Below are 16,440 nucleotides of genomic sequence, written 5' to 3'. Positions count from 1 at the left end.
TGTTTTGCTGTATAAAGGACTTACATAGGTTTCTTATTAAATAACAGTTAAATAAAATGGGGAAAAGTATTGTCATTTTTAAAGTGTTTTATATGGTACCAAAGTCCAGGGACAGCATTACCACCACAAATCAACAATGACCCACTTACTATTAGGGAATGGAACCAAAGAGGAAGATTGTGTTACCTTTCTCTTACTTATCGTAAGAGCATGTGTGTTAACCCCGGAGTCCTGGCTAAGTTCTCATTCTGACCCTCATACCATCATGGCCATCTAATCATCCCCAGCTTCCAGGCTCATTCATCCCCCCCTCCTCTTCCCTGTAACTATTCCCCAGGTTGTTGCTGTAAATGAGGATGTGTTCTCAGTCAACTTCCCTGGTAAAATAAAAAATGTAATTACTTAAACATTAATGTGCACTGTTCAAAATACATCTACAGTCAATGCTGTTGCTAGCACTAGCCCCCAAAATAAAGCGTACGATCTAGGTTAACTTGGTTGAGTTTCCGAAAACAAATATAATACAAGTCTCATCCCAGATGAGGAATAAGAAACGTTCAAAGCACATGTAATGTTTGGCTAAATACAATGTAATTTCTATTCCTTACACAGGATTTAGCCAGTTAAAATTAAGTGTATCTTTAGGAGTAATTCATGTGTACCTATACAGTACATTACCCACCCTGACAATCTGGCCCTCCATTTAAAGCGTGTGGAAATTACATCCAAGTGGGAGAACAAATACACTAGTACACCACAGAGTATATTTAATATCTACACAAGTACAATGTAATTACTAGGTGTTACACAGGATTTGGCCGGTGATAATGAAGTCTATCTTGAAGGGTACTTACTTGTAATTACAGTGAACCAATAGCCAGTGAAGGAAAAAGTACCCAGTTGTCATACTTGAGTAAAAGTAAATATACCTTAATAGGAAGTCACCCAGTAAAATGCTCCTTGAGTAAAAGTATTTGGTTTTAAATATACTTAAGTTGCAAAAGTCAATGCATTAATAATTTCAGATTCCTTATATTAAGCAAACCAGATGGCACAATTAAAAAATATTATGCATAGCCAATGGACACACTCCAACATTCAGACATAATTTACAAACAAAGCATTTATGTTTAGTAAGTCCACCAGGTCAGAGGAGGTAGGGATGACCCGAGTTGTTCTCTTGGTAACTGTGTGAATTGGGCCATTTTCCTGTCCTGCTAAGCATTCGAACTGTAATGAGTACTTTTGGGTGTCAGGGAAAATGTATTGAGTAAAACGTACATGATTGTCTTTAGAACAGGGGTCGAGAAGGTCAGCGTGCAAAATCTGGACATGATAGATTGCCGCGAAAGAAAAAAAGTGTTATAGACAAGATTAAAACGTCAAGACGGGAGAGAGAAAGGTGCGTTTTCCATGCAATTTGTTTCGTTTCCTTTTGGGAATACATGAATCCTGCTGGACGATTTAGCATAGGACGTTAGATAACTAGCTAGCTAGCATTTGGCAGCTACCTAGCAAATTGTTGGCTAGCTAGCTAACTGAAGAGGCATAACTGTAGCAAACGTAACTAACAAGGTAGCAAACGTTAGCTGGCGTAACGCTTTGAACACACCGACTGTGTTTTGCGTTTCGACACTTTAGAAGTACATTCATTTCCAATGGAACGCTGCATTTGCCTTGCAGCGTTGCACAGACATTACATTACATTTACATTTAAGTCATTTAGCAGACGCTCTTATCCAGAGCGACTTACAAATTGGTGCATTCACCTTATGATATCCAGTGGAACAACCACTTTACAATAGTGCATCTAACTCTTTTAAGGGGGGGGGGGGGGAAGTTAGAAGGATTACTTTATCCTATCCTAGGTATTCCTTAAAGAGGTGGGGTTTCAGGTGTCTCCGGAAGGTGGTGATTGACTCCGCTGACCTGGCGTCGTGAGGGAGTTTGTTCCACCATTGGGGTGCCAGAGCAGCGAACAGTTTTGACTGGGCTGAGCGGGAACTGTACTTCCTCAGAGGTAGGGAGGCGAGCAGGCCAGAGGTGGATGAACGCAGTGCCCTTGTTTGGGTGTAGGGCCTGATCAGAGCCTGAAGGTACGGAGGTGCCGTTCCCCTCACAGCTCCGTAGGCAAGCACCATGGTCTTGTAGCGGATGCGAGCTTCAACTGGAAGCCAGTGGAGAGAGCGGAGGAGCGGGGTGACGTGAGAGAACTTGGGAAAGTTGAACACCAGACGGGCTGCGGCGTTCTGGATGAGTTGTAGGGGTTTAATGGCACAGGCAGGGAGCCCAGCCAACAGCGAGTTGCAGTAATCCAGACGGGAGATGACAAGTGCCTGGATTAGGACCTGCGCCGCTTCCTGCGTGAGGCAGGGTCGTACTCTGCGAATGTTGTAGAGCATGAACCTACAGGAACGGGTCACCGCCTTGATGTTAGTTGAGAACGACAGGGTGTTGTCCAGGATCACGCCAAGGTTCTTAGCACTCTGGGAGGAGGACACAATGGAGTTGTCAACCGTGATGGCGAGATCATGGAACGGGCAGTCCTTCCCCGGGAGGAAGAGCAGCTCCGTCTTGCCGAGGTTCAGCTTGAGGTGGTGATCCGTCATCCACACTGATATGTCTGCCAGACATGCAGAGATGCGATTCACCACCTGGTTATCAGAGGGGGGAAAGGAGAAGATTAATTGTGTGTCGTCTGCATAGCAATGATAGGAGAGACCATGTGAGGATATGACAGAGCCAAGTGACTTGGTGTATAGCGAGAATAGGAGAGGGCCTAGAACAGAGCCCTGGGGGACACCAGTGGTGAGAGCACGTGGTGCGGAGACAGATTCTCGCCACGCCACCTGGTAGGAGCGACCTGTCAGGTAGGACACAATCCAAGCGTGGGCCGCGCCGGAGATGCCCAGCTCGGAGAGGGTGGAGAGGAGGATCTGATGGTTCACAGTATCAAAGGCAGCCGATAGGTCTAGAAGGATGAGAGCAGAGGAGAGAGAGCTTTAGCAGTGCGGAGCGCCTCCGTGACACAGAGAAGAGCAGTCTCAGTTGAATGACTAGTCTTGAAACCTGACTGATTTGGATCAAGAAGGTCATTCTGAGAGAGATAGCAGGAGAGCTGGCCAAGGACGGCACGTTCAAGAGTTTTGGAGAAAAAAGAAAGAAGGGATACTGGTCTGTAGTTGTTGACATCGGAGGGATCGAGTGTAGGTTTTTTCAGAAGGGGTGCAACTCTCGCTCTCTTGAAGACGGAAGGGACGTAGCCAGCGGTCAAGGATGAGTTGATGAGCGAGATGAGGTAAGGGAGAAGGTCTCCGGAAATGGTCTGGAGAAGAGAGGAGGGGATAGGGTCAAGCGGGCAGGTTGTTGGGCGGCCGGCCGTCACAAGACGCGAGATTTCATCTGGAGAGAGAGGGGAGAAAGAGGTCAAAGCACAGGGTAGGGCAGTGTGAGCAGAACCAGCGGTGTCGTTTGACTTAGCAAACGAGGATCGGATGTCGTCGACCTTCTTTTCAAAATGGTTGACGAAGTCATCAGCAGAGAGGGAGGAGGGGGGAGGAGGGGGAGGAGGATTCAGGAGGGAGGAGAAGGTGGCAAAGAGCTTCCTAGGGTTAGAGGCAGATGCTTGGAATTTAGAGTGGTAGAAATTGGCTTTAGCAGCAGAGACAGAAGAGGAGAATGTAGAGAGGAGGGAGTGAAAGGATGCCAGGTCCGCAGGGAGGCGAGTTTTCCTCCATTTCCGCTCGGCTGCCCGGAGCCCTGTTCTGTGAGCTCGCAATGAGTCGTCGAGCCACGGAGCAGGAGGGGAGGACCGAGCCGGCCTGGAGGATAGGGGACATAGAGAGTCAAAGGATGCAGAAAGGGAGGAGAGGAGGGTTGAGGAGGCAGAATCAGGAGATAGGTTGGAGAAGGTTTGAGCAGAGGGAAGAGATGATAGGATGGAAGAGGAGAGAGTAGCGGGGAAGAGAGAGCGAAGGTTGGGACGGCGCGATACCATCCGAGTAGGGGCAGTGTGGGAAGTGTTGGATGAGAGCGAGAGGGAAAAGGATACAAGGTAGTGGTCGGAGACTTGGAGGGGAGTTGCAATGAGATTAGTGGAAGAACAGCATCTAGTAAAGATGAGGTCAAGCGTATTGCCTGCCTTGTGAGTAGGGGGGGAAGGTGAGAGGGTGAGGTCAAAAGAGGAGAGGAGTGGAAAGAAGGAGGCAGAGAGGAATGAGTCAAAGGTACACATGGGGAGGTTAAAGTCACCCAGAACTGTGAGAGGTGAGCCATCCTCAGGAAAGGAACTTATCAGGGCGTCAAGCTCATTGATGAACTCTCCAAGGGAACCTGGAGGGCGATAAATGATAAGGATGTTAAGCTTGAAAGGGCTGGTAACTGTGACAGCATGGAATTCAAAGGAGGCGATAGACAGATGGGTCAGGGGAGAAAGAGAGAATGTCCACTTGGGAGAGATGAGGATCCCAGTGCCACCACCCCGCTGACCAGAAGCTCTCGGGGTGTGCGAGAACACGTGGGCGGACGAAGAGAGAGCAGTAGGAGTAGCAGTGTTATCAGTGCTAATCCATGTTTCCGTCAGTGCCAAGAAGTCGAGGGACTGGAGGGAAGCATAGGCTGAGATGAACTCTGCCTTGTTGGCCGCAGATCGGCAGTTCCAGAGGCTGCCTGAGACCTGGAACTCCACGTGGGTCGTGCGCGCTGGGACCACCAGGTTAGAGTAGCAGCGGCCACGCGGTGTGAAGCGTTTGTATGGTCTGTGCAGAGAGGAGAGAACAGGGATAGACAGACACATAGTTGACAGGCTACAGAAGAGGCTACGCTAATGCAAAGGAGATTGGAATGACAAGTGAACTACACGTCTCGAATGTTCAGAAAGTTAAGCTTACGTTGCAAAAAATCTTATTGACTAAAATGATGTAGTACTGCTGGCTGGTGAAATAGGCTAGCTAGCAGTGGCTGCGTTGTTGAATTTGTTTGAAAGTGTAGCTGGCTAGGTAACCTCTAACTGGCTAGGTAACCTCGACAATTACTCTAGACTACACAATTATCTTGGATACAAAGACGGCTATGTAGCCAGCTAAGATCAAACAAATCAAACTGTTGTACTGTAATGAAATGAAATGTTATACTACCTGTGGAGCAAAGCGGAATGCAACTACTCGCTCCAACCCGGAAGTGCGTATCGTAGAGGGAGAGGCAATAGAAGTGTTGTTTCTTGTATTATTGTCTTTTGTGTCTTTAGACAGACAGTTGCAGTGCGTTCTCAAATTGTATGCTAGACTTGACAGAAAGTCGCAAAATATGAATGTAGATTTTTTTTTTGCACACATATTCAATAGAAATGTGGGATTACATAAAAACAGTTTGATTGCATAATTTCTTTACATTTTTTATTTATTTATTTTTGCCAAGTATATTATTTATTCAATGACATCCACAAATTAATTGTGACAGCCTATAATATAATTTCCCTCCAAAATGCAGTTTTGGAGCGAAATGCAATAATAAATAGTCAAGATAGCAGAGTAGGCTCTTTCAACAATAAGACCAACGTTGAGGAAGGTGGTCTTGATCGCGCTGTTGGGCCGGGACCAGCCCCGCCGAAAGCGCAGGTCTGTGTGGGTCCAGAGATGGTTCAAGTCCCGAAAGCAGGCAGGGGAGTTCCACCGTCTAATTCAAGAGCTTCGACTGTTTGGAGAGTAATTCCGAAGTTACTTTTGTCTGGACCGAAGCCAGTTCGATCACCTGCTCCAGATGGTTGGAGCCAGGATCACCCGGATGGATACCAACTACCGGGAGTCCATCAGCCCAGTTGAACGCCTGGCGATTTGTCTCCGGTAAGCTACATTCTAGTACATTTTTAAAGCCTTTGATACCATAATTTATTGATATTTGATACATTGTTTCTATGTGCAACCTAGCTAGCTAAAGGGCTCTAGTTAATAGTCCCTATTTGACATCAGATGTACTTTTACAGAATGTTCATTGGGACTATAACTTTTCCCAAAGTTGGTTTATAATCCTTTTTTAATTATGCAATGTTACCAAACGAAAAGAAAGGTGCCTTCTGCCCTGATGAAGGTAGGCTAGTCTTCTCCAGGACCCATTGTTGTTCAAGACAGTTACAGTCATTCATTACATTCTTATTGGACTCACATACACTCTTAGAGAAAAAGGTTCCAAAAGTGTCCTTCTGCTTTCCCCATAGGATAACCATTTTTGGTTCCAGGTATAATACTTAATACATGGAACCCAATAGGGTTCTACTTGGAACCAAAATGGGTACTACCTGGAACCTAAAAGGGATCTCCTATGGGGACAGCCAGATAACCCTTTTAAGTAGATAGTACCATTCTTTCTAAGAGTAGAGTTGGCCTGGACTACAGTTTATTGATATAGTCATAGACTGAATTGTACTGTTTCAAGGCATTGTTAATGATGGTTGATGAGTATTACAATATAATTAGTAGAGCATAATAAACAGTAATGAGGTAGCTATATGAGTAGATATAATATGTGGGTGGAATTCAAGTTATACACAATATGGATCATTATTTTGAAATATATTTTAGATTCTTGGCGACAGGGGACTCCTACAGGACCATAGGATTCATCTTCCGAGTTGGACGGTCCACGGTGGCAGGCATTGTCCCCTCTGTGGCACAAGTCATTTGGGACTGTCTGGTTGGTGAATACATGCCTGTCCCCAAGGAGGAAGACTGGAGGGCCATCGCTGCCGAGTTCCTGGAGAGGTGGAATTTCCCCAACTGTCTTGGCTCCATTGAAACATGTAGTAATCCAGGCTCCACCCTGCTCAGGTTCGCAATTCTACAACCACAAGGGTCCATATTCAGTTGTACTCTTGGCTGTAGTAGATGCCATCTACTGTTTCCGTGTTGTCGATGTTGGTGCTTACGGCAAGGGAAGTGATGGCGGGACCCTCCGGGACTCTGCCTTTGGCCAGGCACTTCAGGATGGCGCCCTGGATATTCCACCACCTGCATCACTCCCTGGGGCTGAAGACCTGGGACCTGTTCCCCACATCTTCGTCGACGATGAGGCCTTCCCTTTAAGACCCAATCTCATGAGGCCCTACGCTGGACGCCAGCTGCCATTGCCAAAGCTTGTAAGGATCTTTAACAAACGACTGTCCAGGGCAAGGTTAGTTGTTGAATGTGAAGAAGGAAAAAGGAAACCGCACACTGCTCTTGATAGTATCACCGATATTTAATAAGCTTTACGTATCGGCCACACGGCCTTCGTCAGAGCTTTTGGGATTTTTTGAAAGTTGCACCCTTATGTAGATCTGGCCCCACCCACATCCTTTCTACATATCGAAGGGGGTTGGAGGCAAAGGAAAAAACAAATAAGTGCTACCAAATATAACAATATGCATTTCATAAATATTACAAAAGTGTATAAATAAGGCGTATTGAACACTTCTGTATAATCTCAATGAGGACATAGCAAGTTTTCATTAGTCATTGGGTACATCATATGAAAAACGTCAGAATAATCTACAAGAGACACATATTTCATGTTCCAATTCACAGCATAACATACATAGGCATTTCATCATTAAGTCCTTAATTGTTGAATGTTAGTTGTTGAATGTGCCTTTGGGATTTTGGCAGCCCGATGGAGAACGTATCGGAGAGTGCTTGGTCTCAGCCCCTCAAATGTCGCTGCCTGCGTGAAGGCCACATGTGTTCTCCACAACTACCTGCGGAGGTCATTCCAGGAGCCGCTCCGGATGGAGATGGGCACGCCAAATGGTCACCTTCCTGATGTCACCAGGGCAGGTGCCAACAACGCCCCCAGACAGGCACTCCAGGTGAGGGAGAAGCTGACCACCTACTTCTCATCGCCAGCAGGTATATACTGCCGTGGAGTGAAACGGCTCTTTTAAGAGCCCCATAACACAAAGGTTATTTTAAGAACCATCCACCGTTGTCCATAAAATTGCATTTTTTCCCCCAGATTACTTTATGTCTCTCTTCATTTGGAAGCTATATTTAAGTGAAATTTGGGAGTAAAGACCACACCTTAACCTTCCCTCTCCCATTAACGTCAGTATTATACACACCTGGCATGGTATATCAGGTGAGCAGGAGCACTAATTAAGGTTACACGACATAGTTAGTATGATAACAAAGGGAAAGGGTAACCTAGGGTCCATACAAATAGTACAGTTTACCACCATGTTCACTGGCCTGGCAAAATACAGGTGGAAAATAAACTAATTAGGAAGAGAATGTGTTTTTACTTTCATCTTGTCTTAGATCAGCAAAGGTGTAGGAAAGAAATAAGCAGATTAAGTCTAAATGAGATATTAATAAACAACTGAAACTGACTATGAAAACATAATTTAATAAGTATTCAAGTACAGGAAAGAACATGACAGGTATGTGTGTTGTAAAAATAATACTATTGAAAGTGGTGTGTGTGCGTGCTTTTTAAAATAAAAATATTAAATTTTTTTATGTGTAGCGTGTAATCTGTAAGAGAACAAACAACAAGAGCATGTATTTTTGGCACAACTGCAGACCATTAAAGGGACTACTCATAAAGCCTAGACGTAGTAGGGGAACTTCAGACATGGCCATAAAGAGAGAGAGGGCAGGGCACTGGATATCTGAGGTATGAAGTGGTGTGTGTGTGTCTCTGTCTCTGAAAAAAAGGAAATAATATGTAGCCATAACACAGCTAAACAAACAAATGGCTCCTGGACGTCATGGACCAGTCGATGGAACATAACTTCACTAAAAGTTTCAACACTCTGGTTTTCAAGTGGTTTTAAATGAAATAAATATATTGACCTTTAGTCTCGTAAGACACCAAGAGCATCTGTGAAAACTCCGTATGAGTTTCAATTCAGAAATCTATGTAACACTAATAATGAATGGTATCCTAAGACTTTATAAACAAATGACTTTATGAATTGACTGAATTTAAACAGAACTGACGTGTGTGAAAGGAAAGGTACAATGAGGGAGGCCAAAACAACGCCCAGACAAGAAGGACTCCTGTCCTTCCTCTTCCTGTGCTTCCTCTCCTCTTCCTGTCTTTCCTGTCCTTCCTCTTCCTGTCCTTCCTCTCCTCTTCCTGTCCTACCTCTCCTCTTCCTGTCCTTCCTCTCCCTGTCTTTCCTGTCCTTCCTCTTCCTGTCCTTCCTCTCCTCTTCCTGTCCTTTTCCTCTCCTCTTCCTGTCCTTCCTCTCCTCTTCATGTCCTTCCTCTCCTCTTCCTGTCTTTCCTGTCCTTCCTCTTCCTGTCTCTCCTCTTCCTGTCCTTCCTCTTCCTGTCCTCTTCCTGTCCTTCCTCTCCTCATGTCCTTCCTCTCCTCTTCCTGTCTTTCCTGTCCTTCCTCTCCTCTTCCTGTCCTTCCTCTTCCTGTCCTTCCTCTCCTCTTCCTGTCCTTCCTCTTCCTGTCCTTCCTCTTCCTCTCCTCTTCCTGTCCTTCCTCTCCTCTTCCTGTCCTTCCTCTCCTCTTCCTGTCTTTCCTGTCCTTCCTCTTCCTGTCCTTCCTCTCCTCTTCCTGTCCTTCCTCTTCCTGTCCTCTTCCTGTCCTTCCTCTCCTCTTCATGTCCTTCCTCTCCTCTTCCTGTCTTTCCTGTCCTTCCTCTTCCTGTCCTTCCTCTCCTCTTCCTGTCCTTCCTGTGAGCTGGTCGGCTAAATTGACTCCATTTCTGAAAGGGAAGAGAAAAACAACACATACAAGCTTAACATAATATGACACCATAAAAGGTGAGATTTATGTTAACTAAATACTGCTTGTATAGTGTAGTTAGTGGCATAAATATAGGAACAGTGTGGTAAAGTTGGTAATACTTGCTGTTTACTCATGGAATTTGTATTTCAGATCAAAAGATGAATGACAGATATTTCGACAGCAAACCGTTTTAGGATATTTTCTAACCCAGATACAACAGCTATACATTTACCTCATATTAATCCTTTGATCTGAAATACCAACTAACCTACATGACTATACTGTAAAAACTACCTACTTTACTTCACTGTCGCACACTTATGACACTACCTGTGATGTGGAGAGAAAAAAACGTACCATTGAATTCGGCTTGGAAAAGCAGCTGATACATTTTAACCTTGACTGCTGCTTGTCTTTGCTGAGGCAGCCTCTTCAGTGTTGGCACCAGGTTCATGGCAAAGAGGGTCTCTTCATCCTCCTTCCTGTGAGCATCAGGTTGGGCTGCATCCCTCTCGACGGCTTGGAGGAGCCTCTGCTGAAATGAGTTGAGTGGATCTGGGGTCTGGTACCTCCGATGACGCCTGGTGTGACATTGTTCCTCTTCGTTTCTCTCTCTGTTTCTCTCCACGGCCACATCCTGTTCAACGAGGTCCTCAGTGGTCACTTCCGTGAGGTTCATAATAATCTCAGGTGGTCCTAGATCCAGAGGTGCTTCCTCCATTTCATCATCTTCCATGGCTGCACCGGTGGTGGTCATACTCGTGGATGATGTTGTAGAGGGTCTCACTGCACCGGTGGTGGTCATACTCGTGGATGATGTTGTAGAGGGTCTCACTGCACCGGTGGTGGTCATACTCGTGGATGATGTTGTAGAGGGTCTCACTGCACCGGTGGTGGTCATACTCGTGGATGATGTTGTAGAGGGTCTCACTCCACCGGTGGAGGTGATGGTCGCACTTGTAGGTGACGTTGAGGGTCTTGATGCACCGGTGGCGACAACAATTGTGGATGACGTAGTAGAGGGTGTGGCTGTAAAATTGCCACTCGTTGCCCTAGGCACAATACATGGATCCAGAAAAGACAGAATGTGGCAGAAGCGCCAAGGCTGCTGGCCTGAAGATGCTGACCCAGACCTGTCCCTGAGTCCTCTCCACTTCCTCCTAGTCTTCTTCTACATAGACATGAACATGATAAGCCAAACCATTACCTAGCATAACTATAGTTATTAGATAGCTATCATGGACATGTCACCTACTGTACACATAGACACACACACACGGTTATCTGACCAAATTATCAGGGGTACAGTAGTATCTACCATTTCTATTACTATTTATCTAGCATACACACTCACACTCTTTCAAACATGATTATTTGGTAAAGTTATCAGGGGTAGTAACTAGCATAATTTATTTGACTATTTCTTTCACATACACACACACCTCATTGGCTAGGTTAGCTAGCTAGCTAACGCTAACTAGCCACATCTATCACAAGCTCACCACTAAACTGACCTGGCAATCCTACTATCGTGAACACTTGTCTCCAAGCAGCATTTTTTGTGTTTATGTCCCTGTAGCTGTCAGCAGTTGTGTCAAAAAGACACGGTTTTGAGGATACTGCGAAAATGATTCTCTCCTCCATGTGTCCAACGGCATGCGACCATTTGCAAAAGGTACCTGCATCAGTATAGTTGCCTAGCTGCGCAAAATGTTATGCAGCAGTGATGCAAAGACACAGTCGGTGTGTTCGAAGCGTTAATGTTAGGCCTACCAACTAGGCTAGCTAGCTAGCTAACAGGTTACCATAGCACATTGTACAGAATATATTTACCATGTAGTATGTTGAGTTTTGTGTGGATTAGCTAGCACGCTAGATAGTTTTCTGACCTTGACTATCCACTGTAGCTAAATTACCTAAAATAAACTGGCAAATAGCTATGTTATGGTCGCTACTCGCTAGCTAGCTGGACTCACCTTTGTGTGAAGCTAGCCACATTAACGATGATCCACAATAGTATAATTTACGGTTTGCCTTCATAATAAAAGTCCCCCATCGGAAAAACAGGCTATGGTCTATCTTGTTTTAGTTATACAAATCTTTCGTGTTAGCATGCAATTTTATAGCTAGCTGGATAACACAATAACTAGTTAGCAAGGCCTAGCTAGCCATAGCTTAAACTATGGAAAGCATGATGATAACTACTATAGGATAACATAGTGTCCAAATTGTCATACATTCTTCTTCTCTACCACAGATTTCCACAAGGTCTCAGACTCCAGGATGGGAAATACTTACTAGAAAGAAACATACGACAACAGACAGAGTTGTTGATTTCCATTGTTATTTGTAATGTTTAAAAGGGGAGAAAAAGACAATCCCGTTTTTCTAAATTAGCTACAGTGCATTTGGAAAGTATTCAGACCCCTTGATTTTCCCCCACATTTTGTTACGTTACAGCGCTATTCTAAAATTGATTAAATAAACGTTTTCCTTCTGCAATCTACACACAATACCCCATAATGCCAAAGTGACAACAGTTTTTGTTTAATTATTTAAAAGATTCAACATAAATAACTTATTTACATAAGTATTCAGACCCTTTTCTATGAGACTCGAAATTGAGCTCTGGTGCATACTGTTTCCATAGATCATCCTTGAGATGTTTCTACAACTTGATTGGAGTCCACCTGTGGTAAATTCAATTGATTGGATATGATTTGGAAAGGCACACACCTGTCTATATAAGGTCCCACAGTTGACAGTGCATGTCAGAGCAAAAACTAAGCCATGAGGTTGAAGGAAATAGCCGTAGGGATTGACAGGATTGTGTGGAGGCACAGATCTGGGGAAGGGTACCACATTTTTTTTGCAGCATTGAAGGTCTCCAAGAACACAGTGACTTCCATCATTCTTAAATGGAAGAAGTTTGGAACCACCAAAACGCTTGCTAGAGCTGGCCGATAATAGCTGTGCAGCAACACTCCCCTTTCAACCTGACAGAGCTTTAGAGGATCTGCAGAGAAGAATGGGGGAAAAACTCCCTAAATACATGTGTGCCAAGCTTGTAATGTCATGCCCAAGAGAACTCGATGCTGTAATCGCTGCCAAAAGTGCTTCAACAAAGTACTGAGTAAAGGGTAGGAAAATGTGATATTTCCGTTTAAAAAATTCTAAAACCCTGTTTTTGCTTTCTCATTGTGGGGTATTGTGTGTACAGTCGTGGCCAGAAGTTTTGAGAATTACACAAATATAAATTTTCACCAAGTCTGCTCCCTCAGTTTTTATGATGACAATTTGCATATACTCCAGAATGTTATGAAGAGTGATCAGATGAATTGCAATTAATTGCAAAGTCCCTCTTTGCCATGCAAATGAACTGAATCCCCAAAAAACATTTCCACTGCATTTCAGCCCTGCCACAAACAGACAAGCTGACATCATGTCAGTGATTCTCTCGCTAACACAAGTGTGAGTGTTGACGAGGACAAGGCTGGAGAACACTCTGTCATGCTGATTGAGTTCGAATAACAGACTGGAAGCTTCAAAAGGAGGGTGGTGCTTGGAATCATTGTTCTTCCTTTGTCAACCATGGTTACCTGCAAGGAAACACGTGCCGTCATCATTGCTTTGCACAAAAAGGGCTTCACAGGCAAGGATATTGCTGCCAGTAAGTTTGCACCTAAATCAACCATTTATCGGATCATCAAGAACTTCAAGGAGAGCGGTTCAATTGTTGATAAGAAGGTTTCAGAGTGCCCAAGAAAGTCCAGCAAGCGCCAGGACCGTCTCCTAAAGTTGATTCAGCTGCGGGATCGGGGCACCACCAGTACAGAGCTTGCTCAGGAACGGCAGCAGGCAGGTGTGAGTGCACCTGCACACACAGTGAGGTGAAGACTTTTGGAGGATAGCCTGGTGGGCAGGAAGGGCAGCAAGGAAGCCACTTTTCTCCAGGAAAAACATCAGGGACAGACTGATATTCTGCAAAAGGGATTGGACTGCTGAGGACTGGGTTGAAGTCATTTTCTCTGATGAATCCCCTTTCCGATTGTTTGGGGCATCCGGAAAAAAGCTTGTCCGGAGAAGACAAGGTGAGCGCTACCATCAGTCCTGTGTCATGCCAACAGTAAAGCATCCTGAGACCATTCATGTGTGGGGTTGCTTCTCAGCCAAGGGATTGGGCTCACTCACAATTTTGCCTAAGAACACAGCCATGAATAAAGAATGGTACCAACACATCCTCCGAGAGCAACTTCTCCCAAACATCCAGGAACAGTTTGGTGATGAACAATGCCTTTTCCAGAATGATGGAGCACCTTGCCATAAGGCATAAGTGATAACTAAGTGGCTCGGAGAACAAAACATCGGTATTTTGGGTCCATGGCCAGGAAACTCCCCAGACCTTAATCCCATTGAGAACTTGTGGTCAATACTCAAGAGGAGGGTGGACAAACAAAAACCCACAAATTCTGACAAACTTCAAGCATTGATTATGCAATAATGGGCTGCCATCAGTCAGGATGTGGCCCAGAAGTTAATTGACAGCATGCCAGGGCGGATTGCAGAGGTCTTGAAAAAGAAGGGTCAACACTGCAAATATTGACTCTTTGCATCAACTTCATGTAATTGTCAATAAAAGCCTTTGACACTTATGAAATGCTTGTAATTATACTTCAGTATTCCATAGTAACATCTGACAAAAATATCTAAAGACACTGAAGCTGCAAACTTTGTGGAAATTAATATTTGTGTCATTCTCAAAACTTTTGGCCATGACTGTAGATTGATGAGGGGGGGGGACGTGGACGATTTAATCTATTTCATAATAAGGCTGTAACATAACAAAATGTGGAAAAATTGAAGGGGTCTGAATACTTTCCGAAGGCACTATATATCAAGTAATTTGTCACCTAGTACAGCCAGAAGAGGAGCGCCCACTGCTCGTAGCCTCGTTCCCCTCTACGGTTTTCCGAGGTTCCTTCTAAGGAGTTTTTACTAGCCACTCTGCTTCTGTATAGCTTGCCCTTTGGGGTTTAAGTCTCGGTACCTGCACCCTCAGCGGAGTTGACAAACACCGGGAGCATCCATTTTTCAGGAAGAAGGCAGAGAGGAAGCCAAAGCCTGTAAACCGGAAGCTTCTGGTTTCTGTCAACCTCATTTAGGTGTTTCTTTTACACCTTATACGTTAGGTTAGGGTATCTGTAAAGCACTTTGTGACAACTGCAGAGGTAAAATGGGCTTTATAAAATACATTTGATTGAAATGTATATCACAAAAACTGACTGGTTCTTCTGATGTTCACACAGGAGACCATGTTAAGACATTCTCTACATCCAGAGAGCAACAGCAGGAAAATCACAGAGCTAAGCGGTCTCACCACTGCCCACGTTGTGAGGAATTTTTACCAATTCTATCAAGCTAAAAATACACCTAAAAATACAGACAATAGAGAGTCTGTATCCCTGCTCTGACTGTGGGAAGAGCTGCGAAATATCAAGCGATCTGACAGTTCATAACTCAACACTGGAGAGAAGCCCTCCTCCTGTTCTGACTGTGGGAAGAGTTTCTCTCATCATGGCCACTTAAAAAGACACCAACATATACATAAATGTGAGAATCCTCATCAGTTCTCTGACTAGCTAAGATTAAAATCATTCCATCACTTAATTATCAAAAAATTCTAACACACTCTATTGTAATCCTATTGTTTCTCACTGTGAGAGAACTGTGCAGAGGAAAGGGAGCATCATAGAATGTTAGCCTCTCTTTACTTTACTGATCACCTATTCACCTGGTCAGTTTTGGTGTGTTTTGTTAGCTTCTACTTTAAAGATATTGAGATTACCTTGGATTTGTCTCTAGGACGAATATCCTCTATGAGGCTGGTTGACTGGGTGGTACTGCTTCCCTCTGCAGTTTTCTGTGGGAATGAGTTAGTAGATACAACATGTATCAGATAGAGATGATGTGATGATCAGTTTTCACCATTCATTTGGGTGGATAGTCATTAATGATGAATATGTTTGGATAACTTATGTGAATTTGTACTGGTCAAACTCTTCTTCCCTTTTGCACAATGAATTACCAAAAAACAATGTTTCAAGTGACATATTTGCTGTTTTTCTGAAGCTGAACAAGACAGGAAGTTGAAATGAGCATCACAAAGCTAAATCTGACCTGTTCTCTAACATGTTTTATCAGCATAAGCAGCTGTGAGACCTGCTAGAGTACTGTAACTTTATTGATCTACTGAATCATTGTAGTTATGGGGGTTAATTTTACAGTAAATATAATGCTTTTGTTTAATTCATGACATTCAAATACACATCTGTATTTATCTACTCAATACATGTCATGACACCTCTACACACTGGGACAAGCCAATTTGCTAGTCACCAATATTCTCTAAATCAAATCAGTGATGACTGTTCAACAGTCTAATGGCCTGGAGATAGAAGCAGTTTCATTCTCTTGGTACCAGCTTTGATGCACCTGTACCGTCTCCGCTTGCTAGATGGTAGCAGGGTGGATGAGGTTCTTGATCTTCCAAATAAAATGTAATTGATCACATACACATGGTTAAACAGATGTTATTCCGAGTGTAACGAAATGCTTGTGCTTCTAGTTCCGACTGTGCAGCAATATCTAGCAAGTAATATCTAACAACTCCACAACAAATACCTAATACACACAAATCTAAGTAAAGGAAAGAATAAGAATATATAT

The 16,440-nt window shown here is 44.1% G+C and overlaps 1 protein-coding gene across 3 annotated transcripts; it reads right to left on the bottom strand.

Annotated features, from left to right (window-relative positions):
* Nucleotides 1–7,209: 7,209 nt before the first annotated feature.
* Nucleotides 7,210–11,842, bottom strand: LOC129860210 (uncharacterized). 3 transcript variants are annotated; one of them, XR_008760314.1, is made up of 3 exons: nucleotides 11,691–11,842; nucleotides 10,072–10,885; nucleotides 7,210–9,691 (listed from the first exon to the last, which is right to left on the bottom strand). XR_008760314.1 is itself a non-coding variant. In XM_055930600.1 (3 exons), the coding sequence occupies exons 1-3, from the start codon at nucleotides 11,548–11,550 to the stop codon at nucleotides 9,675–9,677; spliced, it is 834 nt and encodes a 277-aa protein (XP_055786575.1). In that variant the 5' UTR covers nucleotides 11,551–11,728; the 3' UTR covers nucleotides 7,210–9,674. The 3 variants fall into 3 exon arrangements, 1 of the variants encoding a protein (XP_055786575.1); XR_008760313.1 differs by having other exon boundaries at nucleotides 11,229–11,730; XM_055930600.1 differs by having other exon boundaries at nucleotides 11,548–11,728.
* Between the last annotated feature and the right edge of the window lie 4,598 nt (nucleotides 11,843–16,440).

This window comes from Salvelinus fontinalis, chromosome 7 (assembly GCF_029448725.1).
Source record: "Salvelinus fontinalis isolate EN_2023a chromosome 7, ASM2944872v1, whole genome shotgun sequence".
Taxonomy (NCBI): Eukaryota; Metazoa; Chordata; class Actinopteri; order Salmoniformes; family Salmonidae; genus Salvelinus; species Salvelinus fontinalis.
Note: the sequence above shows the minus strand (reverse complement) of the source record. Positions and strands in the feature narration are given on the sequence as shown.